The 27,527-nt window shown below is 42.2% G+C and overlaps 1 protein-coding gene across 1 annotated transcript; it reads left to right on the plus strand.

The window, feature by feature from the left end:
* The first annotated feature begins 148 nt into the window (after positions 1–148).
* Positions 149–23,362, plus strand: LOC118097836 (protein regulator of cytokinesis 1). The gene is made up of 11 exons (XM_035141095.3): positions 149–371; positions 1,720–1,852; positions 3,079–3,201; positions 8,866–9,099; positions 10,249–10,419; positions 11,991–12,143; positions 13,978–14,125; positions 14,393–14,529; positions 18,102–18,197; positions 19,046–19,186; positions 20,911–23,362. Exons 1-11 carry the CDS (start codon positions 349–351, stop codon positions 21,037–21,039), a joined length of 1,488 nt encoding a protein of 495 aa, XP_034996986.1. The 5' UTR covers positions 149–348; the 3' UTR covers positions 21,040–23,362.
* The last annotated feature ends 4,165 nt before the right edge of the window (positions 23,363–27,527 follow it).

Here is a 27,527-nt window from a genome sequence, read left to right on the forward strand (position 1 = left end):
CCGCCTTCCACCGTGCGGAGCTGACATCCCCTTTCCCTCTGTTGCTGATTAGCTTTTAGGGCGGCCAATCAGCGCTTTGCCAAGCTTCAGTGAGCTCCAATAGAGGCGCACGGAGGGGCATTTATTGGGAGGGATAGAAACGCCTTTCGCCGCGGCCAATGGGAACCGGAGGTGGCTTGTTGATGGCTCAGTCCGCCATCCAATTAAGAGGCGCGGTGGCGAGAGCCTGTTGCTAGGCGGTTCCTTCGCCGTTTGTTTTGAATTTTGGCGGCGGCCGAAGACGGGTTTCTTATTCGGAATTCTTCGTTGTTTTAATTACGCCTCCCTATAGCCATACGGCCACCGGTGATGGCGAAGCCGGCAAGGGAAAGGTGAGAGAGGGAAAACTCTGAGGGAAGGAGAAGGGCCTCAAAGGGACCCGAAGCTGAACGCTGGGAGATTCAGGGCGGAAAGAAAGAAAGCTGAAAAGATTTTCAAATTCTTGTTTTAAAAAAAAACCTGAAGCCTTTCTGTTAGGCATTATGTCCATTGAAATACCAAAAACCCTTAGAACCCATTTTATGTATGCCACCACAGCGGCTAGGAGTTTAATAGCTAAAGACTGGAAAGGCGATTTAATCCCCACAAAAACTGACTGGCAAGCGAAGATGATAGAATATTTAGAACTTGCGAAAATGACTGGGAGAATAAGAGGAAAATCAAATCAGAAAGTTAGTAAAGATTGGACAATATTCAAAGAATATCTTTAAAAGTACTGTGATAATGTAATGCTCCGGAGTCTTGACAGATTTCAATTGAATCTTGAAGTGTGTGGAAACTTTAATAACAAAAAATTCTTTTGATAAGTAACGGAAAAGAGTAATAATAAAGAAGTGCATATAGAATAATATGGTGTAAAAAGCACAATGAAGTGAGCCGGAAGTTAAAGTGTGTCTAATGTCAAAGGATATGTTGTTAGTTAGTGTCTATGGTTTGTGCATGTTTATTGTTTTTGTCTATGTTTGATGTAAATTGATTTGTAATAAAGAACTTTTTTAAAATAATAATAATTAAAAATAGAAAGCTTTGCCTCACACAGTGAGTCTGTGGAACTCCTCACCACAGGAGGGCGGTGGTAGCCACTGACTTTGGCATCTTCAGATCAGGATTAGACAAATTCAGGGAAGGTAATGATGAAGTGTTAGGGAAGGGTGGGGACAGGTTGTGCGCCTTCAGGGGTCGTTTGTCGGCCTTTGGTCCCCACCCTGCACTCAGCTCTCACCTGTGGCTCCTAGAAGCTGTCAGCATGTGACAGGGGCCATTCCCCAGGAACGGCTTTGCCCGGCTAAACCAGATGATGGCAGCCGTTGAGTCTCCAACCCTCACTGAGACAAGATCTGGCGGATTGACTTGACAAGACCAAGAGTGAGGGCAATGGGCAAGAAGGCAGTTTCTGCACCTGTTGTCGAGGGGCAGGTGGGGCTCGTCAACCTGAGAAGGTAGCCCATCTAGGAGAAGGAAAAACTCTGATCCTAAACCTTTCGGGAGCAGCATTCGAAACTAACCAGGTGCATTCCAGGCAGAACAGAAACTTAGAAAGGGAATGTTTGTGAAGCACAACTCATGTAATATGGTTGAACAGATGCCAATGTAGGAAACGGGGGGGGGGGGGGGTTGTGATAGACTGAAAGCAAGGCTTGGAGTTTCTCATGTGCCATTTTCTATTTTATTATTGTACAGTGAGGTTTTGGCCTCCTCCCTAGTGAATAGTGTGACCCAGGCTTTTGGAAAGCTTATAGACTTATGGAACGAAATGGGTATCAGCAGAGAACTGCAGCTGGAGCGCATGCAGACAGCTAAGGCACACATTGAGGTATGGCACAGAGTGTGTGTGTGTGATTTGTACTCCAAATGCTCTTAAACAGTTGACTTATTTCCTTTGTCTATTTATATATTAATGGGTTTTAGGAGGCTCTTTGTGTTTTATTCCAAACTAGCTGGCCCTGCCACATGTTGCTGGGGCTCAGTCTGTTAAATGGAGCCTCAGAGTCCCCCTTCAAACTCACATAGGCTCATCCCTGTGTCTCCCCCCACCCTGTTCCGACCCATGACCTATCCCACCCCCTACCCCACCCAGGCAAGCCCCCACCTCTGCAAAGCCGAGCCAAGATACTGTAGTGAGGGAAGCTTTCCCAGGTGCAGTACCAGTGTAGCCGTCACTAGAGGACGCTGTGTTGCAATCTCTCTTGTATTCCCAGCATGCACTTTCATATGATTTGTGAGTTCTGAAACACGGGGTTTTCCATGACCCAGGTGTGACATCTGTCTACGCAACCTGTATAGGAACCTCCGCACAGTGGAATGAAACATTGTGTCCAAATTTGAACAGAATCAGTCAAGCAGCTTCTGAGAAAGGTGCTGTGTCACCTACATGCACCTTTTACATTTTTATATATATAGATAATATTTTGTTGCTTTAAAGCAGCGGTGTGAGTTTTTGGGAGGAAATTCCAATTTCTAAGTCCAGTGCTCAGACTGTCGCTGGGAGATAAATCTGTTTTGTTCTGTGCTAATTACCATGTGAGTCTTTACATTGACACCCCCCTTCCTGACAGTATGACCCAGCTCTCACCAAGGAATGAAGGGAGCTGTATTTCAGCAACATCTGGAGGGACACAGGTTCTTGTGCTAGCAGATCCTGAATCTTTCAATTAAGTTGCAGGCCTTCATATCTTTGCTGACAAAAACTCATTTTATAGAAACTTCTACCCCCAGTTTTCCTGATGGCTGGGAGGGGGTTATTTGCTACTGACAAGTAGCCATGTGTAAACGTGGTTTAAAGCCAGCCAGCTAATAATGCAAAAAACAGTAAGTCCCAGGAAGCCTACCAGACCACACTCCAGTTACTGAGTTTGGGAGATAGTAGTTTATATGGCAGAAACACTTCTTCTGTTACAAACTTGATTGGTATGTATTTTAAAATGCAGAACATTAATGTGGCACAAATTCTTAAATTAGATATGGGTGCAATGTTTTAATTTAACAGTTAATCTGATAAGGAACTGTACTCACACTTCTGTTGTATGGGTTTTTGGATAGGCTCTGTTGAATGAAATGATTGAGGAAGAAAGTAATTTGAAAGAAAAAATTGAAAATGACATTGAAAGACAGAAATCTCAGTTGAATATCGTGAGATATGAACTCAAGCTGGACCCCTACCAGGCAAGTTGCTTCACTGCTGCTTATTCCAGATAACAAAGCACAAAGATGTCACTTAGGCTGCAATCCTACACTTGGTGTACCAGGGAACAACCCTCATTAAGTTTGATGGTGCTTAAATCTGAGTAGACTTGTATACAATTCCACTGTTAACAACAATAGGCTGATGATATCTGCCACCATGATGAGTTTTTGTTCTCAGCACTGTTTTCTGTCATTACCATTGCATTTGAAAATGTGGAGCTCTTGCTTTGCATGTGTAAGGTTTCTATTGAACACTTGGAATCTCTAGAGCCCTCTGGTGGTGCTATATATAAAAGAAAAATTGGAACCCAAAACAATATGGAAAGATAAAGAAGGGAGGATAATAATGGTAGAAATAATGGTGGAGGGGAAAAAATGGTTAATAGTAGGTATTTATGCACCAAATGGGAGTAAAGTATTTTTTTTTGGAAAATTGGAAGAAAAATTATGGGAACATATAGATAAACATATAGTATTAATGGGGGATTTCAATGGAATAACGAACCCAGAACTGGATAAATCAGTAAACAAATCCAAAAGGAGAGAAAACAAATTACCAAAAATTTTTTTTGATATGGTGGAAAATTTACAATTAGTTGACACATGGAGATACAAATACCCAATAAACAAAGAGTTCACATATTATTCAGCAATGCATAATTCGGCGAGCAGAATTGATGGGATCTGGATAAGTAAAAATTTAGTTATAAGATTAGGAAAAGTGGAAATTCAAGCAAAGACAATATCAGATCACAACCCAGTAGCGATAACATTGGAAGAACAAGAAAAAGACACGAATAAAAGGTGGAGGTTAAATGTATTTTTATTAAGGAATGTGAAAGTTGTTCAGAGAGCCCGAGAACTGATGAAAGAATATTTTGAAATAAACAGTAATGGGGAGGTCGATTCGAGCACAGTGTGGGAGGCCGGGAAAGCGGTAGTGAGGGGGTATTTTATCAAACAAAATAAATTAGATAGACTAAAAAGAGAAGAAAAGAAACTAAAACTAACGGAAGAAATTAAGAGAAAGGAGAAGATATTATATAGAACTGGAAAGAAGGAGATAAACCAAGAGATACAGATTTTGCGATCAGAATATGAAAAAATGTTAGAAGAAGAAGTAAATAGACATTTGGAATTATGGAAATACAGAAACTTTGAATGGGCTAACAAGCCAGGAAAACTTCTGGCTTGGCAGCTAAAGAAAAGAAGGAGTGAAAAATTAATGAACAGAATAAGAATGGAGAATAAGATCATAGAAAAACCACAAGAAATAAGGAAAATGTTTGAAAAATTCTATACCAATCTTTACCGGGGGGGGGGAATAAACGAGCAGGATGCCGCAGAATATATTTAAAAATATAAATTTCCAAAAATTCCCCAAGAAAAGATTAATTTGATAAATGAACCATTCACAGATAAAGAAATTAGGGATGTGATGCAAAAAATGAAAAAAGGAAAATCACCAGGCCCAGATGGCAATCCACTAGAATATTACAAAGAGCTGGAAGAGATTATAATAACGCCCCTAAGACAATTAATAAATGAACTTCCAAGCAAAGAAAATATTCCAGAGAGTTGGAGGGAAGCAACAATAACATTGCTTCCAAAACCAAATTTGAATGCAGAATCACCAAATAATTACAGTGGAACCTCGGTTTATGAACACCTCGGTTTATGAATTTTCGGTTTATGAACTCCGCGGACCCATCTGGAACGGATTAATTCATTTTCCATTACTTTCAATGGGAAAGTTTGCTTCAGTTTATGAACGCTTCAGTTTATGAACAGATTTCCGGAACCAATTACACCCATGCTTCAGTTTATGAACGCTTCAGTTTAAGTACTCTGCGGACCCGTCTGAAACGGATTAATCCACTTTCCATTACTTTTAATGGGAAAGTTTGCTTCAGTTCATGAACACTTCAGTTTAAGTACCCCGCAGACCGTCTGGAACAGATTAATCCACTTTCCGTTACTTTCAATGGGAAAGTTCGCTTCAGTTTATGAACGCTTCAATTTATGAACAGACTTCCGGAACCAATTGTGTTCATAAACCGAGGTACCACTGTATTATCTTTTATTTGTCTTCCTTTAATGAATCCTGCCTGATTTTCGTGTATTATTTCACCTAAAATTAAATTTAATCAGTTTGCCAATACCCCCGCATAAATTTTGTAATCGCAATTTAGTAATGATATAGGCCTATACAGGCCTATTCATAAACCGAGGTTCCACTGTATAAGAAATATAATTAATATTCTAGAATATTTGGAAAGCGACAGAAGCAAAAAAGGTGCAATTTTATCAGTGGATGCAGAGAAGGCGTTCGATAACGTATCATGGTGTTTTCTTGAAAAGGTATTATTTGAATTAGAATTAGGAGAAATATTAACTAAAGCAATTGGAATTATATATCGAAAACAAAATGCAAAAATTGTAATAAATGGGAAATTAAAAGAAAAAAATAGAAATACACAAAGGAACCAGACAGGGATGTCCATTGTCTCCCCTACTATTTATAATAGTATTGGAGACATTAATGAAAAGTATAAGGGAGGACAAGGAAATTGAGGGAATTAAAGTTGGAAAAAACAGATATAAAGCACGAGCCTTCACAGATGATATAATAATAACAACAGAGAACCCTTTAGAATGCATTCCAGTGGCGATTATGAGAATAAATGAATTTGGAAGATTGGCGGGATTCAAAATAAATTGTAAGAAAAGCGGAATATTAGTAAAAAAATTAGAGGGGGAAGAAAAAACAAAATTGCAGGAATATTCGGTTTACCAAATTTGGAAATATACCATGATGCGGCAGGATTGGCTTGGGCTAAAGATTGGATAGAACTTAAAAATAATTTGGTGTTAGATTTGGAAGGAGCGGGACTTGGATTCGGTTGGCACAAGTATTTAATGAAAGAAAAAATGGGAAATCATAATTGCTTTATGGATAACATAATAAGAAAATCAATATACAAAGTTTGGAAAAAATACCAAAAAAATTTAGAACCTAAAACGCCATGGTGGGTGTCGCCATTCGAAATAGAAGCTGTAAGAAAAATTAATATGAAAACAGAGTGGCCGACATATAAAGAGATCTTGGAGGAGAAAGATGGAAAGTGGAGATTAAAAGAATACGAGGAAATAAAAAAAAACCACTGCATTGTATGGTTGCAATATTATCAGATAAGGCAAAGATTCCAATTGGATAATAAATTAGGATTTGAAAATGAAATGTCAAAATTTGGAAAAATTATAATAGAAGGAAAAGGAAAATATATAAAAAATTTATACCAACTAATTTTGGAATGGGAAACAAAAGACGAATTGACAAAAGAAACAATGATTAGATGGGCACAGGATTTCGGAAAGGTGATAACAATGGACAAATGGGAGAATCTATGGAAGCGGGATTTTAAATATGTGACCAACTATGATTTGAAGGAAAATTTCTTAAAGATGCAATACAGATGGTATTTGACGCCTACCAAATTGGCTAAAATGTATAAAGGAGCAAACAACATTTGTTGGCGGTGCTAAGAAGAACCAGGGACCCAGTTACACATTTGGTGGAAATGCAAAAAAATCAAAAAAAATTGGGATGAAATATATAAAGAATTTTAAAAAATTCTAAAATACCCCTTTAAAAAAGACCCGGAGATGTTTTTATTAGGGTTAATAAGTGATGAAATAAAAGCCAATGATAAAACATTAATAATGCATGCAACAGTGGCCAGAAGAACACTAATCGCAAAGAATTGGAAGAGTAAAACAATACCGAAAAAAGAAGAATGGGTGGAAAAATTGATAAATTACCAAAATTTAACAATTAGGGCGGGGAGGACAAAAGGAGTAAAAGAAGAAAAATTGGAAAAAAAATGGAATTTATTTAAGCAATACCAGAAAAAATTAATAGAAAAAAACAATCTTCTAGCGGATACATAAAAGGCACAAGAAAGGAACAAAAGAAAAAGAAAGGAGAAAAAGTATGTATGAAGAACATAATTAAAAACAAAAGACCAGAGCAAAGGGGGGACGGGAAGTCAATTTTTTTTAAGGGAGAAGAGGGGGGAGGGGGTAAAAGAAGGGAGGAAATGGTTTTTTTCTTTTGCTTTAGGTTATTTTTTTAGGATGTTATATATATATATATATATATATATATATATATATATATATATATATATGCAGCCAGACAGAATAAAAACCTAGAGGTACAATTCGAGTTTATGTTGAAAAATATGATCTATAGAGCAGGGGTCCCCAAACTACGGCCCCCGGGCCGGATGCGGCCCAATTGGCCTCCCAATCCGGCCCGCGACGACCCCCGCCGCCCGCTGCCGCCGCCCGCTCTTGCGGCGCGGCGACGATCTTAAAAATCGGCAAAAAATCGCCGAAAATCCTTTGTGCGCATGCGTATGGGCCTCTCCCGACCCAGAAGAGGTCATTTCCGATGCACTTCCGGGTCGGGGGAGGCCCATACGCATGCGCACAAGCGATTTTCGGCGATTTTTTCCCGACCGTGCGCGTGTGCGCATGCGCACGGGCGCGCACTCCCCCGCGCTCTGGTCCGCTGCGCGGTAAGTCTGGGGACCCCTGCTATAGAGGATATACATATATATATATATATATATATATATATATATATATATATCACACAAACACACACACACACACACACACATTCATATAGGATTTATTTATGATTTATTTATGATTTATTGTATTTAGGTTTAAATTTTTGTTTACTTAAGATTAAGTTTGTATTAAGTATTATTTTTTACTTTGTAATTCGTTAAATGTTATTTGAGTTTTGTTTGTATTTGTCAAATTTTTTATTTCCTTTTTGTTTGTTGTCTATATTTTGTTTGTTTATATTTTGTGTATGTATTTTAACTTCAATAAAGTTTATATTTTATAAAAAGAAGAAGAAGAAATAAAAGAATCTCTAGAGCCCTCTGATGGGTATAATTGTAATTAATGTGATTCTTCAGAGCTGCTTTTTACTGTTGTAATGAATTAAGGCTTTCAGTATTTGGTCTGGCAGTTGACTGGAAGGTTACTGTTCAAATATAAATTCTGTTTCGGTACAGACCTGTCAAAATGGGATCTTTGCTCAGTACTGCCGCTCACTGTAGTGTCAATACAGGCATCCTTCCACTAATGCATGGTGCCGGGAAATAATTAAATTATTCAATTCAAACCTGGAAATGGCAGGAGAGAGCTGGAGAGTCCTCGTGGCTCACAAGGGGACAGTCTCTGGAGACCGAAAAGGCTGTCAGTGAGAGCAGAGGAAGCCCCAAAGAGACTGGAGGTGCAGCAGGGCTTCGTTTACACTGCTCAGCCTCCCCACATCCCCACAGCTGATGTGCGGGGTAGCGCAGCAGCAGCAACTTCCTGCACGTCCTCCAGCCTCCTGCCAGCTCCAAAGCTTCATTTATAGTTGTAGATGTTTTTGGATACAGTATATTTTGTATGGCTTGAAGAGAGAGCGGCAAAGATGGCATTTTAAAGGGCTTAGAGGAGGGTCTCAACTTTACATGATTTCCGTTAAGCATGCAGGGGCCAGAATGTAACCCCTGTGTAAGAGAGGGGGACGCCTGTACATTTCTGCACCTAACCCTTTGTAACTCTTTACAGGTTGGTGATGGCTTATCCATCATCCAGTTAGAAAAAGAGTTTCGTCTGGCTTTAGAAGGCGCCCTTAAAGAAAAACAAGAGAGGCTGACGAAGTTGAAACAGCTGCAGCTAGAGGAGCAGACACTATGTTCAGAGCTTTACGCTATTCCATACTACATACCGACTGGCAGTGTTCCAAGTTGTTTGCAGCTGGAAGAATTAGACGAACATGTTCAGCACCTCTTGAAAGTGAAGGTGTAGTACTGACCCCTCCCGCTTTGCATTATTTAAGGAGAAACATTGTTTTTATTTATTGAATTGATATACCCAATATATAGTAAAAATCAGAGGTTCTGATGAGGCTTCCTGGGCTTCCGCCCAGGTATAGGGTTGCCAGACTCAATAGAGGACAGGACTTCTGTTTAATTTCCAAGCAAAGGGTCTGCTGGTTTCTCTTTAAGGTTTCCAGACTCAAAAGAGAGCAGGGCAATTAAAGGCACAGAAGTCCTGTCCTCTATTGAGTCTGGCAACCCTACCCAGGTATGAGCCCCAAATGGGAGGCATTGTATGACTTCTGAATGTTTCTCCGATTTGAATTAAAACTTAAGAAGAATTCTCAGCAACTTACACTCTCCTTCCCCCCCCCACCCCAATCAGCCCCTAAATGGTTACTTTTGCAGCCAATAGACCAGATGTTGGGTCCTCTAGCTGTGTAAAGAGTTAGAAGTGAAGATAGGGTTGCCACATTTCACAAAGTGAAAATCCAGACAGAAGAGTTGTAGAGTTTTGTTTTTTGCTTTGTTTTTGCAAAATCATAAAGAAATTGAAGCTATTTCTGAGGAAGATCTGCAAAATGACACTGCCGCCATGCGTGTGGATTTTCCCAGACATTTACGCCCGGACATTGCTTGCAGCTGCAGTATTACAGATATGTCCAGGAAATTCCATACGGCAATCCTAAAACTTGAATTCACTCTGAAATAAATATTTTTCATTGGGAGAGGGGGAGTAATTCAACTTACTTCTAACCCAGCCTGGTATAAATTATAGGGAGCTTGCTCATGCTTACTTAACATGCTGCTTTCTTCTTATCTCCTAGCAAATTGCTTTTGAATGCTTGTTCTAGAAAAAATGCATTTAATTCACATCAGATTCATTCTGGTTATCCAGAACTAGCAAATAGCCTTAATCAATAAATGAATCTGTTCATTTTTTGTTGAGCAGGTTTGAAACTAGGTTGATATTCCTATGTTGCACTTAAAGTTGGACAGTGTCAGGAATATTGTCGATCTGTTTTGTTGGGTTAAACGTGATTTTTAGACGTTCTTTATATCTGAAACCTCCTGACAGCAGTAAATTTGAAAGCTGTTCGATCTGACTATTTCAATCATTTTATTTGTTTAGGAGCAAAGATTGAAAGAGTTTTTTAAACTAAGGGAAAAGGTCAGGCAGTATAATAAAGAAATTGGACACACACCAGATGGGACACTGGAAAATGATATGTTGGGCGATGAAGAAGAATGCATTTGCCTTACAAAGAAGAACCTTGAGGATCTCGAATTGCTTGTTCATCAGGTTGGTCTTTTGAATGTAAAAAAAGATGTATTCACATGAATGAGGCTCGGGTTGTTTAGCCCACATGAATACCAGAACCAATATGGTCCTTAAATAGTGTTGGGCAAATGCAACAGGTGTGCTATTTATAACCATGGCTTGCAAAGTGCAATAAAGTCCTCCAATATGGTAGTATAAGTGCTTTCTTATCATTAGGCCAATGCATGGGTCTTCTGTAGCTTCCAATGCTACAAGGTGATATGCGTGAGCCCATGCAGTGTAATAGTGAATGAAGGTTCCATCTCTATTCTAACTGCCTGCTCTCTGCCTTCAGCCACTTGAAATAAGACGGTGGAGCACAGGTTCCCTGTTGGAACTGTTGGGATGCAACTCGGTTTGAACTGGAGGCTGATTTGTCTCCATGGGAAAGAGTAGATAGAGGGATGAACCTCCAAGTTGCCTAGACTAGGCATCCCCAAACTTTGGCCCTCCAGATGTTTTGGACTACAATTCCCGTCTTCCCCGACCACTGGTCCTGTTAGCTAGGGATCATGGGAGTTGTAGGCCAAAACATCTGGAGGGCCGCAATTTGGGGATGCCTGGCCTAGACTGTCCTTTAACCTGTACTGACCTTCCGTTCCTGATCTCATTTCCTTCTTTTTCTACATCATCACTTTGGGGAAGGAAACATCCTTGCATCTTCCCTATACAGTTGTACAGTGGTTCCTTGGGTTCCGAACTTAATTCGTTCCGGAGGTCTGTTCTTAACACGAAACCATTCTTAACCTGAGGCACACTTTTGCTAATAGGGCCGCTGCGCTGCCAGTGTGTGATTTCTGTTCTCTTCCTGGGGCAAAGTTCTCAACCCAAGGTACTACTTCCAGGTTGGCAGAGTTTTTAACCCGAAGCGTTTTTAACCCAAAGCACCACTGTACCTTGCAAGATGAATGGAATCCATTCTGGAAGTCCATTCAACTTCCAAAATGTTTGAAAACCAAAGTGCTGCTTCTAATTGGCTATAGGAAGCTCCTGCAGCCAATCGGAAGCCCCATTGGACATTCAGCTTCCAAAAGAACATTCGAAAACTGGAACAGTCACTTCCGGGTTTCGATCGTTTAGGGGGCAAAACTTTCGAGAACTAGGCTGTTTGACTTCCAAGGTACGACTATATGTGTATTTCCTTCAATAAACTTAGCTTCCATCTTTTTCCAAACTCAAGAGTCTTGGTGTAATTATATCCAGGCTAAAGTGTGTTCTACTCCAACAGTAATTCAGTGTTCAGTTAAGCTTCCAAGCTGCATATTAAATTCAAAACACCAACATTCTCTCCCCACCCCCTGCCCAACCTGCGCCACCTTATGGAACTGTTAATCACAATACTTCATTGCTTAATTTTGGTACCATGATCAAGAAGGAGTGTTGGCATGCACTTTTCCTGAGGAGGAGGAGGAGAAGGAGAAGGAGAAGATGATGATGCAGTGGTACATATGACTTGACTTGCTCTTGAGACTATATGGTACAGTTCACTTAGCTTGTTGCTGCCTTTTCCACATAGCTGTTTTGTATGAACTGATGTAGATGTGCCTTTGTAGTTGCAGGTCAAGAAAGACTCTCTAATTGCCAGCAGGGATGTTCTGGAGAAAGAGGTACAAGTTTTGTGGGACAGACTTCAACAGCCACAAGAGAAGCAGGAGCAACTGACAATGTTGGCAAGCAGATGTCCTATTTCTGAAGCAATAAAAATGGTAATAGAATCAGAATTCTGATGGTACTGTTCATTAATAATAGGTTGACTGCAGTGGTCTCTATGCAATTTACAATACAGAAAGGTAAGAGTCGCTAAAACTATAGAAGCAGACTTCAGTATAAATGTGTGCTGGATTTTTTTAAAGTCTTCTGTAGGCTCTGGAAGATCATCAGGGAGGGGGCCTGCCTGACCTCAACTGGAAGGGAATTCCACAAAGTTGGGTCCACAATACTGAATTCACAGCTCCTGGTGGATACAAGCCATGAATCTGAGCCATAGGGTTACCACTAACATTGACTCTGCCCAAGTCCTTGATGATCAGGCAAGGGTATATGGGATTAGACAGTACCTGTGGTATCCTAGACCCACATTGTTAAGGGCCTTGTAAATTAATACAAGAACCTTGAACTTGGTCGTGTAGTGTTCAGGCACTCCGTGCAAACCTTGGAGCACTAAAGTTACATCCTGGTGATAGTCACTCCCTATCAACAGGCTATACCAGGGGTTGTCAACATGGTCCCTACCACCCACTAGTGGGCGTTTCAGGATTTTAGGTGGGCGGTAGGGGGTTGTATGGCACAAGCTGAATCCTCCTTCCATCGAGCACTGGTGGGCGGTAAGGAAATTTTACCATCAAGAAAGATGCATTAGTGGGCAGTAGGTATAAAAAGGTTGACTACCCCTGGTCTAGACATAATGTTTTGCAGCAGCTGGAGCCTCCAGGGCCATGAGTAGCCCCACATAGGGCACATTGCAGTAATCAAGTCTTGACCTCATCACTGCATGAATCACCATGGCCAGACTTCCCCTGTAAAAGAACAGCTGTAGTTCACATACCAGCTATAGCTGGTAAAAGGCACTCCTATTGAAATTAACTTAAGTCATGCTCATTAATTTCAGTGAGTCTAGTCCAGGCATCCCAAACTGCGGCCCTCCAGATGTTTTGGCCTACAACTCCCATGATCCCTAGCTAACAGGACCAGTGGTCGGGGAAGATGGGAATTGTAGTTCAAAAACATCTGGAGGGCCGAGTTTGGGGATGCCTGGTCTAGTCTGAGTAAAACTTAGTCGATTACTACCCAGTGTTTTTTCCCCAGATGTTGATCTTTACTGACTTTACCACCTAATTTGTTTCACTGGATCTGCTTTGATGCTAGACCCTCACCAGTTTTGTCTCTCACCTGCAGTGAGTGGTATTTTAATTTTGAAGCTTCTGAAATAGTAGCTGCATGTATTTAAAATATTTCTTCTTCAGATACAGTACATTAATATGAGATGTATGTAGTTGCTTAAAACTATAGAATCAAGCTTCAGTTAAAATACCTGCTGGATTAAAAGAAAAGTTCCCCAGAGAAGGGTGTTTCCAGAAGACATAGGCAGGAAAAGGCACACTTTCAGGCATCTGAACCCAAAGCTATTTAGGGCTTTAAAGCTAAGTAGTAATACCTTAAATCAGATAATGCAGGAGCCATCTCATTTTACTGTCTGGGGCTAACATCTTGCTCTAATATATTTTGAGCATGTGCCGTTCTTCTAAGCTCAGCTAACATGGAAGCATTAAATTTAAGTGTGGGGAAATGGCCATTTTTTTTTATAAAAAAAAAGTTCTAAAGAGTTAATTGTATTCTACGTGAATGCCTCTTGGTGTCAAACTGACAGTCAGATCAGATTACTCCAATTTCAGGAATATCCTCAGTCTACGTACGTCACTGCTACAGCCTTTGTTGTAACAAATTTGTAGTCATGGAGAAGTCTGAGTAATTGTCTGGAAATAGTGAAAGCAAGATCTCCATTGCCAAATGCAATAACCATGAGACACTTGTTTTCATTAGTGGGAAGAGGAGTTGGAGAACCTGGAAGTGCTGAAGAAGGAAAGTTTAAAACAAATTACTTTCAGAGTCAGGCAAGAACTTCATGATTTCTGGGGAAAATGCTTTTATTCTGAGGAACAAAGAGCTGCGTTTCAGCCCCTTTTAAATGGTAATTCCTTGCATCTTTTATCTTTCAAATACAAGCCTATATTTTGTATGCTGTGGTGTCTACTTATGACTAAAGATGGGTAAAACTATTTTTTGTCATAATTTAATTTTAAAAAACAGAATGTCTGGTTGATGAGGCAAAATTCTGTTAAATCCTCTGGGGCTGGGTCACAGTGAAAGTGCTTAGTTGCTATTTGATCCTCATCTTCTAGTTGCAGAGTCATGTCATGTGCCTAAAGAAACCTTAAGTCTTGCTTTCTTGCTTTAGATAATTTCTCTGAAGAGTTGTTGAGTCAACACGATGAAGAACTTTTGAGAATAAAAGAGGTTTATGAGAAAAACAAACACCTATACGATAATGTTCACAAATGGAATGCCATCCGGGAGCGTTTGGGTGAACTGGAGGTCAGAAGTACTGAATGCTTATGTCAGGGGTGTCAAACTCAAATTCATCGGGGGCCGCATCAGCAGTTTGGTCACCCTCAAAGGGCCGGTTGTATCTGTAGGACTATGTGTCCACTCTTTATTATCATAAATTATTGTCACTGCATTCAATTATTACTGTTTTTTGTAATAATGTAAGTAATAACTAGCTCTGAAAGCGGAAACAGTCAGAATAATGGCAAGTAGATATTCAAATGTACAATTATTGTACAATTTATTGAAAAATGATTTTTGGTAACTGCACTGGGTGGTGGAGGCTCACTAGGGTTTCATGCAGGACCTTTGCAGAGCTACTAGTACCTGGAGATGCTGGGGTCCTTCTGCATGCAGGACAGATGTTCTGCCAGTGAGCCACCACCCTTCACCAAAGGGACTGGCTGAGGTTGACTCACTGGAGCTGCTCTCCTGGTTCCAGGGTTTAAGGGCCAGAAGTATAAAGCAGCATCCTATGTTTCTGAGGAGAGGGAGAGGGAAGGAAGGAAGGAAGGAAGGAAGGAAGGAAGGAAGGAAGAAGAAAGAGGGAGTGGGAGGGAGAAAGGAAGGAAGGAAAGAGGGGAGAGAAAGAAGAGTAGGAAATAAGGAAGAGAATAAAGAAGGAAAGAAAAAGAAAGAGGGAGAGAAGACGGAAAGGGAGAAAGAAGGAAGGAAGTAGAGGGAAAGAAAGAATAAGAATGAGGGAGAGGAAGAAAGTTGGGAAGGACGGAAGGAAGAAAGGAAGGAAGTAAGGAAGAAAGAAAGAAAGAAAAGAGGGAGCAGGAGGGAGAGAGGAAGAAAAGAGGTGAGAGAAAGAAGAGTAGGAAAGAAGGAATAAAGAAGGAAAGAAAAAGAAAGAGGGAGAGAAGACAGAGATAAAGAAGGAAGGAAGGAGAGGGAAAGAAAGAATAAGAACGAGAGAGAGGAAGAAAGAAAGGGAAGGGGGGGGTCGCCGCCTTGATTCAGCGCCAGAAAAGAGCGAGAAGGGACCCAGGGGCAAAAAGCATTTCCCCGGCCCCAGCTGTTTGTCGGCGCTTTGTTGGCACAGCGCTTCAGCAGCAAGTTCCCACTGCTGGGTCCCGCTGGCTGGGGCGCTCGGCGGGCCACATGACGAGGTCTGGCGGGCCGGATTTGGCCCCCGGGCCTTGTGTTTGACACCCGTGGCTTATGTTATCTCACTGCAGAGAGGGAAACATGAAGCTGTTTTTAGATATGGGTAAAATCTAGGTGAGCACCAGACACAAGATTTGACTCGTATCTGAAGCTTTGGGTAGGAGCCCAATCTGTTTTGGAGCTGCTCTTTGGTCTTTCCAGTTCGTCTCATTATTTGGGACCAAGATACCGTGTTTCCCCTTTTTTAATACGTAGTCATAAAGTAAGCCAGGGCAGCAATTTTAAGCAGTTGAGAAATATAAGACATACCCCGAAAATAAGACATACCCCCATGCCTGCCAGCTTGGCGCCTGGAACTGACTGCTGCAGCGTGGAGCGCTCAGCAGTGGCGAGCGCTCAGAGCACCCAGACGCTGGCTAAGCAAGGAAGCAGAGAGCAGAGCTGCAGATCAGCTGTAGCGCGCGCCTAGGAAGAACGCAGCTAAGTCAGCCCTGAGGAGGGAAAATGGCGTTTAAAAACGCCATTTGAAGTGATTTCAGCCTGCCGCCCCGCCCTCCGTGGCAGGTACGGTAGAGAAAGAGCCCCTTTCTCCAAGTGCCCACCACGCGAGGGAAAAGCGCCCCGCGCCAGCCACCGTCCTGCCCAAACCTGGGCTCTCTCCCATCAGTCACCCCCAGCCGCCCCGCCTCCTCCTTCCCTTAAAGGACAACTTTGTGAGCGAACCGCTGGGTGCCTTGGCCCCGGGGAGGTGCAAGGAGCCGCGGCGGAGGAACAGGCGGCTGGGGTGGGGGTGGGTCACTTTCTCCGCATCCTCGGAGTTTGGGCTCCGTATCCAGGAAAGAGCGAGCCCGGAATTGCCCCCCATCTGGCAGCCCGAGGAGCCGCCGCCGCCCTCGAACTTCGCCTTCTTTTCCCTCAGGCGGCACCTTCCCGCAGAGCGCCCAGGCCAGGAGTGCTCAGCAGCGCCGCGTGGAACGCCCGAGCCAGCTCGGGGTCTGCTGCTGCAGCTGTGAGCGTGCAAAGCGCCTAGCAGCGCCGCACGGAGCGGAGTGCCTGAGCCAGGAGAAGGAGGCCTGCCGCCCCGCCACCCAGAACCGGCTGCTGCTGCGCGGAGCACACGGCAGCGCTGGGCGGAGCGCCCGAGGCAGCGGCCTCGCCTCTTCCTGGAATGCCGCCCCGCCGCCCGGAACCGGCTGCTGCAGCGCCGAGCGCTCAGGAGCGCCCAGCAGCACCGGGCAGAGTATACTGTATACTGTTATTGTTGGCTGTTGTGAGGGCAATGGGAGACTGCAAAATGACAAGGCTTGGGGAATAAACATCGTAAACTCAAGGCCCTTCAACAGTCACCATCAATGCTTTGTTACCAGCAGATCCTGATAGCCATCCACAATACATTTCCTGGAAATCATTCGTTAGGCAAATGTTTGCAAACAAACCCACAATTTCCATTGATGCCTTTGGGAATCGGTTATCTCTGTCCCCTCCTGCCATGGTTTCTGTCCAAAAATGGCTGCCACTGACCAGCCAAGCACAACAAGTAAAGAAGTGGACAATCTTCGGCTCTTTGGATATCTGAATCTGTGGAGTGTGTAGCCAGGTTTTCATGATTATTTCTGTTTGGATAAGTGAACAGGTAGATAGTGAGCAGGTGGACAGCAGGACCTGCATGTACTTTATGCTGCTTGTGTTTATGCTGGCTTTTAGGTTGCTTTTTTGTGCTGATTGATAAGTCCATTTTAATATTCTTTCGCTTTAATTTGTCATGTTAATAGCTTGATTAACCACCTGCAAAGGTGGTATAGAACTGAAACAAGCAAGCTTGGAAATTTTAAATATGTAAATAAAAGTGCTATATAAATAACAGGAAAGTGCGATCCTCTAGGAATTCTTGCGAGCAGAGCAGGATATACTGTAATGTTTGCCTTCCTCCAGTAGGCTATCGGTAATAAAAAAATAAGACATCCCCTGAAAATAAGACACCGTGTGGTTTTTTTTCAGAAAAAAAGTTATAAGACGGTGTCTTAAAAAAGGGGAAACACGGTACAGTGGTACCTTGGTTTACAAACTTAATCCATTCCAGAAGTCTATTCTTAAACCAAAGCGTTCTTAAACCAAGGCGTGCTTTCCCATAGCAGCGGGGGACTCAATTTACAAATGGAACACACTCAACAGGAAGCGAAACATGTTCTTATTCCAAGACAAAGTTCACAAACCAAAACATGTCTGCTTCAGGTTTTTGCTCTAGTAGGCTTAATTAGGTCAGAATCGAGGGTACAGTATACGCTTCCAGAGTTAATGCTAAATACATTACTTCTGGTGAATGAGCCACCATAGCCGCTAGAGGGCTGTGAAAAATTTGTGTCCTGGGCTTTTAGACTCGTCCACCCATGTCCTATAGGTAAACAATCAGTTACTTAATGTATAACCCGTTTTCATTCTGTATTCAGAAAAAATCAACAGATCCAAGCAGACTTCTAAACAGAGGGGGTACCTTACTCAAAGAGGAAAGGGAAAGATCCAAGCTTCAAAAACAATTGTTAAAGGTAAGTCCCAGGGCCATTTTTTGTGTAGTTTCCATCCATTTAGGGTGAAATTTGGTGCCTGATCCACATGAACACACCTAAGTAAAACAATAGACTTAACCCCTTGTTGACTAACACTCCTTGGCAAAGCAGTTCTGACATGTAGATAATGCTTTCATCTCATAAACTTTGGAAGTATTTTCTGTGCATATAAAGTTGCCTCTGGAGAGCACATTGACAGCACCTCAAATTTGAGGTCCAAATGATTTCACGTTCTTGGCATGCTTGGTGGTTTCTTGGCTGGTCTAGCTAACGTCTCATTTTGTAGAGGAAAGTGAGTTGTTCAGCTGGAAACTGAGTTGGAAGAGTGTCTTGAATAGTGGCAGTGTGAGTCTTCCTGAAATTGACTAAATTGGTTGCCAGTTCAAGGTTGAAATTTTAAGTCCCAACCACCTTCCTGGTATAGACTGAGCATATCCTTAAGATCTTCAGAGGAGATGCTGCTGGCCATTCCATGACCTGTGAATTGTCACACTCTGTGATAGCGCACTCTCTGGAGTGCACTCCCTTGGGTAATTTGTGAGACGGAAACAGTAATGACCTCCGAATGCCTTGTGAAAACAGGCTTGATCAAGGTTTATTCAAGCTTTACTCAAGCTTTTCCTGACTCCTTTAAGTTTTATTTTATTTTTGTTTTGTATACCGCTTAGTTTTTATTATGAGATAAAGTACTTTATTTTTATTTCCCTTTTAATCTAGTTTTTAGGAAATGTTATATTAATATTTTTAGATGAACTGCATTGAGATTTTAATTAAGTAGTATAGTTTTTTATTTTTTTATTTTTAAAAAACATATTTGCCAAAACTAGTTGGGGGAAGAACTGAAGAAAGATACTGAAGACTGGGAGAAGGAAAACAATTCACACTTCCTTGTTAATAATCAGAGGTTTCTGGACTCCATGGCCCTTCAATTGCAGCATCACAAAATTAAGAAAGATCAACCCAAAATTGTAAGTTTTGCATGTGATTCACTTAATTCAGCACATTATTTATTTGATAAAAATGTGATTGCCATGTTTGGGATGTGTTGTCAGTTCTTTACTAAAAAATTGACTCTGTCTGCCATGTTCTCTTTGGTGTGCTCTCACTTTCGTCTGGTTGCTGTTGCAAAGTTAGTCACTTAAGCTAGGATCTAGCCAGCGTTTTAAGCTAGCCAGATTCAGAGCTAATTCCGGCTAGCGTAAAATGTGGTTCATCACCAATGTTTACAACTGAGGGGGAAGGAACACATGATCCAGCAGCCTAGTCCCGCATCCAAATGACAGATGTTCTATATACAGTACGTCACAGACCATGTCATAATCGTGTGTCTTGTCTGTATAATGATCTGGCAAACAGGTTGGGTATAGATTTGCAAGCTTTCATTTTCCTTGCAGCACAGAACCATTACATTTCCCCCACAAAATGATCCACAGAGTGCTTGAATGTTAGCCTATGATGGCGTTCTTTCTCAGCCCTGCAGGAGTGTTTCCTTTTCTCTGTGCCTGGTGCGAAGAGGGAAGTTTGACCACAGGGACATGGTGACGCTGCCGCTGCCATGTGTAGAAAGCAGACAGGGCCTCTGGGGCACTGTTGATCCTTGCCACCCAAGGACAGAGCTTGTACTAAACAGTAAGGTTGTCAGGGGAGAGCATAGCTGTTCAGAATATGTGGAATGCAAAAGTTGACCATGTCACTGAAGCATCACTGGGTGTGCATTGGCTTCTTAGAAACCTATGAAATGAAGCCAGAGGTCCTATTTTACAAGTTTAATGCTGGAGCACTAAATATAAGTGCCACAACCTTTCTACAAATTCTCAAGGGTGGACCGAACACAATCAAGGTTATGGATCACTCGTTTATCAACTGTGGGCTGCAAATGTATGTGGACCAGCATCCTTCATGCTTGCAGCATTGCTTTTTACTGCCCCTGGGGACTTTGAGATGATGATGATGATGATAATAATAATAATTTATTACTTATACCCCGCCCATCTGGCTGGGTTTCCACAGCCACTCTGGGCGGCATCCAACAAGAGATTAAAAATACATTAAAACATCAGTCATTCAAAACATCCCAAAACTTCCCTAAATGGGGCTGCTTTCAGATGTCTTCTAAACTTATATAGTTGCTTATTTCCTTGACATCTGGTGGGAGGGCATTCCACAGGGCGGGTGCCACTACCGAGAAGGCCCTCTGTCTCGCTCCCTGTAGCTTCACTTCTCTCAGTGAGGGAACTGCCAGAGGGCCCTCGGAGCTGGACCTAAGTGTCCAGGTTGAACAATGGGGGTGGAGATGCTCCTTCAGGTATACTAGGCCAAGGCCGTTTAGGGCTTTAAAGGTCAGCACCAACACTTTGAATTGTGCTCAGAAACGTACTGGGAGCCAATGTAGATCTTTCAAGACCGGTGTTATGTGGCCTCGGCAGCCGCTCCCAGTCACCAGTCTAGCTGCTGCATTCTGGATTAGTTGCAGTTTCCAGGTCACCTTCAAAGGTAGTCCCACCTTTGGGGCTACCTTTGAAATACTGAACATCTCTTGGAAGTGTCAGGGTGGAGCTTTTGCTCGGTAGGGCTCCTTCTGTTAGCTGCTGCTCCAATGTAGAAAGAGGCAAAAGAGGCAACAGAGAACCTACTGAAGAATTGCATTATTGTTTAACAGAGTTATAGCAACATTTCTTTCTTTCTTTTGCAGTCAGTGAAGAGGGATGAATGTGGAACTCCCAAATCAGCTAATAAAAGACCTGCAGGAGGTGTGAACATGCCACCTCCTAGCAAGATGCGGAAAGTAAATAATCTTTCGGTCCAACAGGCAATTATCTGATAGAAATCGTGTGCATGCTTCGAAGCCAAAGTACAAGTAGCCCTCTTCAACTAGCTTGCATCAGCCAGAAGCAAAGTACTGTAATGACAAGTTGCCTTCTTTTATTTGACAGAACCCCTGTATGTGTGTATGGGAAATTCATCCAGAATACATAAATGTATCAAGGAGATAGTGATCTGCCATGGTTACCCTTCCTGCCTCTGTTCCTTCCCCTTACCTTGCTCTTGTTAAGTTTTTTGATGGTGTGAGAACAGTCTTTAATGTCTTGAAGGTTGGGATGAGGTAAAGCCAGGGGTGTAGGAAGGGGTGGTGGGGGCGGATTGCCCCAGTTGCCTTCACCCAGGGGGGTGACATTTGGCATGCCGCCCGCCCACAACTCCCAAGCCTACTCCGAGCCATTCCCCCCTTCCCCCTTCATTTTGACAGCTTGGGTGATTGACTCAATGGATATGGTAAACAATCACCCATCTCCTACTACCCTTCTGAGAAATACCCCACCCCACCCTCCCACTATATATAAGGGTCTGGTGACTTCTGTTTCAGTGTATCTGAAGAAGTATGCATGCACACGAATGCTTATACCCAGAACAAACTTAGTTGGTCTATAAGGTGCTACTGCACAATTTTTTATTTTTTAAATTGTTATTACTACTACTACTGATGATGATGATGATGATAATTAAATTTCCACACCACCTTTCATCTGAGGATCACAAAACAATTTACAAAATTAAAACACAAACTACATACCATAGTAACAAAAACAAACACACACACACACACACAGTTTAAAAGGCCATAGATTAAACAATTAGCCAAAGCCTTGGGAGAAGAGGATATGTAATGAAAGTGCCAGACAAGTATCTCTGCAGAGAATTCAGCAAGCAGGAAGTAACCTGCAGACCTCTCATGAAGAAGGCACACAATTGCAGGGTCCAGGTTGGCTCATATGTAATCTAAGTTATGTGACAAACAAGAGTCTGATTTGAATTACAATAATAATTTACTCATACCATTTAGATAGTTGTAGGAAACTTGTTGTCCATGGATTTCTTACCTGTCCTTCACCATAAAGTCCCAAGGCAGGTGACTTTTTTTTTTTAACAGTTATAACTTTATACTTGTAAAATCAAATAAAAACTATCTCAAATACATACTCAAATTTAGAGATTTCTATGAATATCCAGACTTCTCACCATCCCCTCCATGGGTCCTATTATCATTTTCAACTGCATATTATTTCATCATCCATATTTTAGGTCTATCCATATTATCCAACATTACAAGTTTTGTTAAAATTCTGCTAATGTTTCCATTAATTGGATATCTATATTACATGGGTTGCAGCTCCCTCGAGGGAGGGTGATGTCCAATTTCATTTCATGAACACCAGATGGCAGTGCATCATAAAGAAAGCAGCCTTTCCCACAAACACACCCTTCAAAAAAATCTGTAAGGCAGCCATGTATTTGACCGTGAAGCACTATAAACTAGAGATGTTTCCCTCCGGGAGACACCCTTTGGGAAAAGTGCTACAGCACATACGTCATCCTCCTAGCCTCACCCACTTTTCCTTTTCCCCGCCTCCCCAGACATTGTGTGCTTGTGTGGATTCCACTGTTGGATGTCTACTTCACACGAAACGGAGAACAAAACACTGAACACTTAGCAATGAATAGACTTTCTGCTTTGATGAAACGAAAGTATTGTTATAGAAATTCTAAGGTCTTATATATATAAAGTAAACGTTCATAAATGTACAAGGCAAACACATAAGTGTCAGAACAATCCTGAAGCCATTTTGACTCTTCCAGTAACCTCAAATATTATCTGCAGTGAGGAAGGAAATGGGGAAGACTCCGCATTGTCTCTGCTCACAAATCCTGTCTTCAGGGTGTATTTGTGTATGAATACATAGCTGCTACATAGCTGCCAAGTTTTCCCTTTTCTCACGAGGAAGCCTATTCAGCATAAGAGAAAATCCCTTAAAATAAGGGATAACTTGGCAGCTATGATGAATAGGGTGAGCCTTTGACCTGGATTCAGGAACTAAGTATTTAACATCTCAAAAGGAATGGCCAGGCTGCCCAGGTAAAGCAATCAGTGACCATTATCGGGTATCCTGCCAAACAGGATTTCTGTTGTAGACTGCCTCCTTCAGTGATGTATATGATGCCTTTGGGGGTGGTCTCGAGCTACAGGGTGGGCAATTTCAAAAGTCTATATAAGGGCTTGCACACCATTGTTTGGGGTTCCCCTCCTGCCTCCAGTGTGTGGTTGTGAGCACCCTGTTGCAACAGTTTAATAAAGATCATGCTTACTAGCGGCTTTGCTTCTCAATATTCTCTGGTTCTCCTTCCAATAGGTGTTGAAATGTAATATATAAAGTAAAAATAATATTGGGAATGACTGAGTACTAAACACAAATCACCCAGTTACCAGTGGCCCCTTAAAGTATGCTTCACGCAGAGTATGTATGCGCAGTTAGAAGTTGACCTGGCTAAGCAAAACGTCACCAAGAGTGTAGGGTATAATCTGCCTTGTGTGAAACCCCTTACTAGCTGTATGCTTGTCAGAGCATACAGATGAAAGACAAACTGTTGGGTTTCTTCAACGGAAAAACAAACTGACTCTAAAGGCTTTAAACTAAAGATAAATACTTTCTCCCACATCCAAAACCTCCCACAAAACTCTCATTAAACTACCCAAGAACTATCAGCAAACAAAGTAATTATACTAAGGTTTAACTAAAGGGATCTCTTAAACTAAGAACAAACAGAGAGTGATCCATAACGAGATGTATCAAACTGCAAGATCTAGCAAAGAGATGAGGAAGGCTTTCTGGCAGAGCCTTATATACAAAAAAAACAGAGCCCACGCCTGTGAGCAATTAAGAGAAACGCTTGCACCTGTTTCTCTTAAACAGACAGTGTTTACATTAGACCGGCACTAAAGTAATGACTATTCAAAACAAAATCCAACATGATCGTTTCCACAAACAGGGAGAGGGATCATAGTTCTTGAAGGACGCATGGTAGAAAACACAACAAGTAGTTAGAAAGTAGTATCTGAAGAAGTGTGCATGCACACGAAAGTTCATACCTATGACAAACTTAGTTGGTCTCTAAGGTGCTTACTGGAAGGATTTTTTTATTTTTATTTAGAATGCATGAGTTCACTTCAAGTTTAATAGTCCACAGACTTTCAAAGTCCAACAAAACAAGCATTTGGTTCCACTCAATGGGTTTGTACGCGCTAAAAAAATACAGAACGGCTCACTAACAATGCAGGTTTTCATTGTTAAAATGTTTAAATAGCATTTGAATAGCCAGTACCCTGTAGTAATTCTGTAAAAAGTTTCTTAATGGGATTGTGAAGGTTGTGTAATAGAAGCTTTGCAAGACTCTGTTACATAAGGTTTTGTATCCATGACACTGGAAGTCAGAAACCACTAAAGAATTTCCTGTGAAGGGGACAATGACCAAAGGACAAACTGATCATTTAATCTCTATGATAAAGTTACAAGATTTGTATAGTATGTCTTCTAATTCTTCACTAGCATATGCAATTTGCATAAGCTGCTTTCTTATGGCACATTGAAGCAAATGAATGTAAATGCTTTCTGATAGTTTGAGTAAAATTATGTTCTCAAGTAATTAGCACAGCTTCCTGAATTCTGTAAGATGATCCTATTTATGCAGTTGTCTTTATTTTTTCCCCTTTCACCAGAACAAGGAAGTGTTCAGAGAAATGCGGTCAACAAAATGACTGTTGGTAATTGTGAATGGGCTATTAATATAATAAACATGGAGAGAGTATCTGTTATTCTCTCAATTTTCTTTTTTCCATAATCTTGCAGCAAGAAATTCAGTATAAAAATATGATTAGGAGAATTACACCGGTATAAGTCTGTAGGTGCTACCTCAGGATCAAAAAGTGTTGGAAAATACTTTTTAAAACTGGGATTAAGAAATGGATTTGAGTGTCCCAAATGTTAACTATGTAACGGGAAAATATACATTGGTGCCAAATACAGATCAAAAGAACGTTTCTCGGTAACAGAAATACCTACAGCTTGCTGAGTGAAAGGTTGGTGAGGATTTGCTGATGAACTGGAGAACATTGGCAAAAGTCGAACATTGGGATAAATGAGAGTTTATGCTGACGCTTAACATATCTGATCTTGTCTGTGCTGAATCACAAAATTGTAGAGTTGGAAGGGACCGTAAAGTTTATCTTTTTTTAAAAAAATTATTTATTTCATTTCATTTTATTATTTATTATTCAATTTATACACCGCCCTATACCCGGAGGTCTCAGGGCAGTTCACACACAAGACCACAGCATATAAAATCAAACCCAAAGCAATAATAATCTAGTCCAGGGGTCTGCAACCTGCGGCTCTGGAGCCGCAAGTTGCTCTTTTACACCTTTGCTGCGGCTCCGGAGCGGATACGAGGGGAGGAGGCGTCCGAGCCATGCGCCGACAGCCATGCAGCGGCGCCCGCCACTCCCGCCAGACACTCGCGCGGTGCCCACCGCCGCCGGAGCACACAGTTGCGGCGGCGTGCTGTGCGCCTGCGCCCCGCACGGCACCCGCCGGAGTCCACAACTCCGCTGTGCGCGTGCGCTGTGCAAAAAGGACGCAAGGTGACGTTAGCAGCCCGGGGAGCGTGGTCGGCCCCCTCCCTGCATCAGCCCCTCCCCGCCAAATTTCTGTAGCCAATAGGCTCACGGGGGGCGGGGGCGGAGTTATTTACTTTTTTAAACGGGCGCGCTTCTTCCCGCCCAGCAGCAGAAAAGGCTTGCGGGCTCGAAGCGTGTGTTTGCTGCTGCTGCTCCTGCCTGTGGCCTCCTGCCGGCCTGGTCAGGAGATTGAGGTAGATGTATTAATCAATGGGTTGATTCAATATGAGGAAATTTTATAAGTTCACTTGATGGGAGCAACACACATGAAACCATACAGGTGTCCTAATAAGGGAGTCAGAGTTTTGCCCATTCCCAGTAATCAAGGCAGCCCAAACTCATAAGGCAGTGGTTGCTGGTGCCCATTCCCAGTCATAGCTGCCAAGTTTTCCCTTTTCTCATGAGGAAGCCTATTCAGCATAAGGGAATTTCCCTTTAAAAAAGGGAGAACTTGGCAGCTATGTTCCCAGTAATCAAGGCAGCCCAAACTCATAAGGCAGTGGTTGCTGGTGCGCATTCCCAGTAATCAAGGCAGCCCAAACTCAAAGTTATTTTTATAATGACGAGGATGACATTGGGCCCTCATTATTAATTATTTACATCAGGCACTGATTATGATTTATGGTACACTGGGGCCCTGATTAATTTTCTATGGCATTTTGGGACATTGATTATTGGGCATAGCAAATTTTGCTATGGGGCCCTCTGATTTCTAATTACGTCCCTGTTTTGCGGCTTCCAGTTTATTTTTTTTCTTCGGAAACGGGTCCAAGTGGCTCTTTTTGTCTTAAAGGTTGCAGACCCCTGATCTAGTCCAACCCCCTGCAATGCAGGAATCTTTCGCCCAACGTGGGGCTCGAACCCATGGCCCTGGGAGCATGGCGTCTGTGCTCTACAGACGGAGAGGTCCTAGCAGAGTTTCAAGTGATCAAAGATGGATTCCTTTCTTGAAATGTCTCCGTGTAATTATTACTATTCTTTATTAAATTTATAAACTGACCTTCATCCAAGGATCAGAGGAAGGTTGACAACATGAACTTGTAAGCTCTTGATAATTAGTGGCCTGTGAATTGGCATTTTGTCTTCTTCTGCTCCTTTCCCATCCCCACCACTTAGTGACACTGTCGCAGTCGTTGTGAAAAGCAGTCAGAATGAACTACACTGAAAATGGTTTTGCATTGGTACACGAAATTGCTTGTTAGACCACTCTGAAAACTGTAGCTCTGTGAGGGCAATAGGGGTCTCCTAGCAACTCTCAGCAACCTTAACAATCTATAGTCTTTGGGACAAGCCATGACTGTTAAAGTAGTATGATGGTGCTGATGTGGTTGTAGCTGATCCCGCCCAGCTGGAGAAAACCCAGGAAAGAGATGATGTTACAGTGTTAAGCCACCAAGTCTATTAGGCCACACAATGATGTCACTGAAAGCAAGCAAAGCCTTGTGGCCTCTTTGGGAAGTACTGCTAAGCCATAGTTTAGTGATACAAGAACAAGCCTTTTTGCCACCCCCTGTTTCTTCCAGTGCAGCTGTAGAGATCTCAGAAGCATCCTTTTCTCTGTCAGGTCAGGAGTAAGCATGGACCAATGGTACCAAATAGTATAGGAACAGCTTTATTAGAAAAACTAACCAATACAGTGGAACCTCGGTTTACGAACGCGATCCATTCCGCGGAGGCGTTCGTAAATGGAGGCGTTTGCTTCCCAAAGGCATGCTTCTGCGCGTAGCGCCGATAGAGCGCTTCTGCGCACACACACGCTGTGCAGATCGCTTCTGCGCATGCGCGAGCTGCACAGATCACAT

Source organism: Zootoca vivipara, chromosome 15, assembly GCF_965207765.1.
Source record: "Zootoca vivipara chromosome 15, rZooViv2.hap1.1, whole genome shotgun sequence".
Classification (NCBI taxonomy): Eukaryota; Metazoa; Chordata; class Lepidosauria; order Squamata; family Lacertidae; genus Zootoca; species Zootoca vivipara.

What these genes read in the sequence shown, in the direction of transcription:
- LOC118097836 (XM_035141095.3), top strand. Translation starts at nt 349, where the DNA reads ATGGCGAAGCCGGCAAGGGAAAG. An exon ending in CAGCTAAGGCACACATTGAG is followed by an intron (nt 1,853 to 3,078) that starts GTATGGCACAGA and finishes GTTTTTGGATAG; the next exon opens with GCTCTGTTGAATGAAATGAT. An exon ending in TCGAATTGCTTGTTCATCAG is followed by an intron (nt 10,420 to 11,990) that starts GTTGGTCTTTTG and finishes GTGCCTTTGTAG; the next exon opens with TTGCAGGTCAAGAAAGACTC.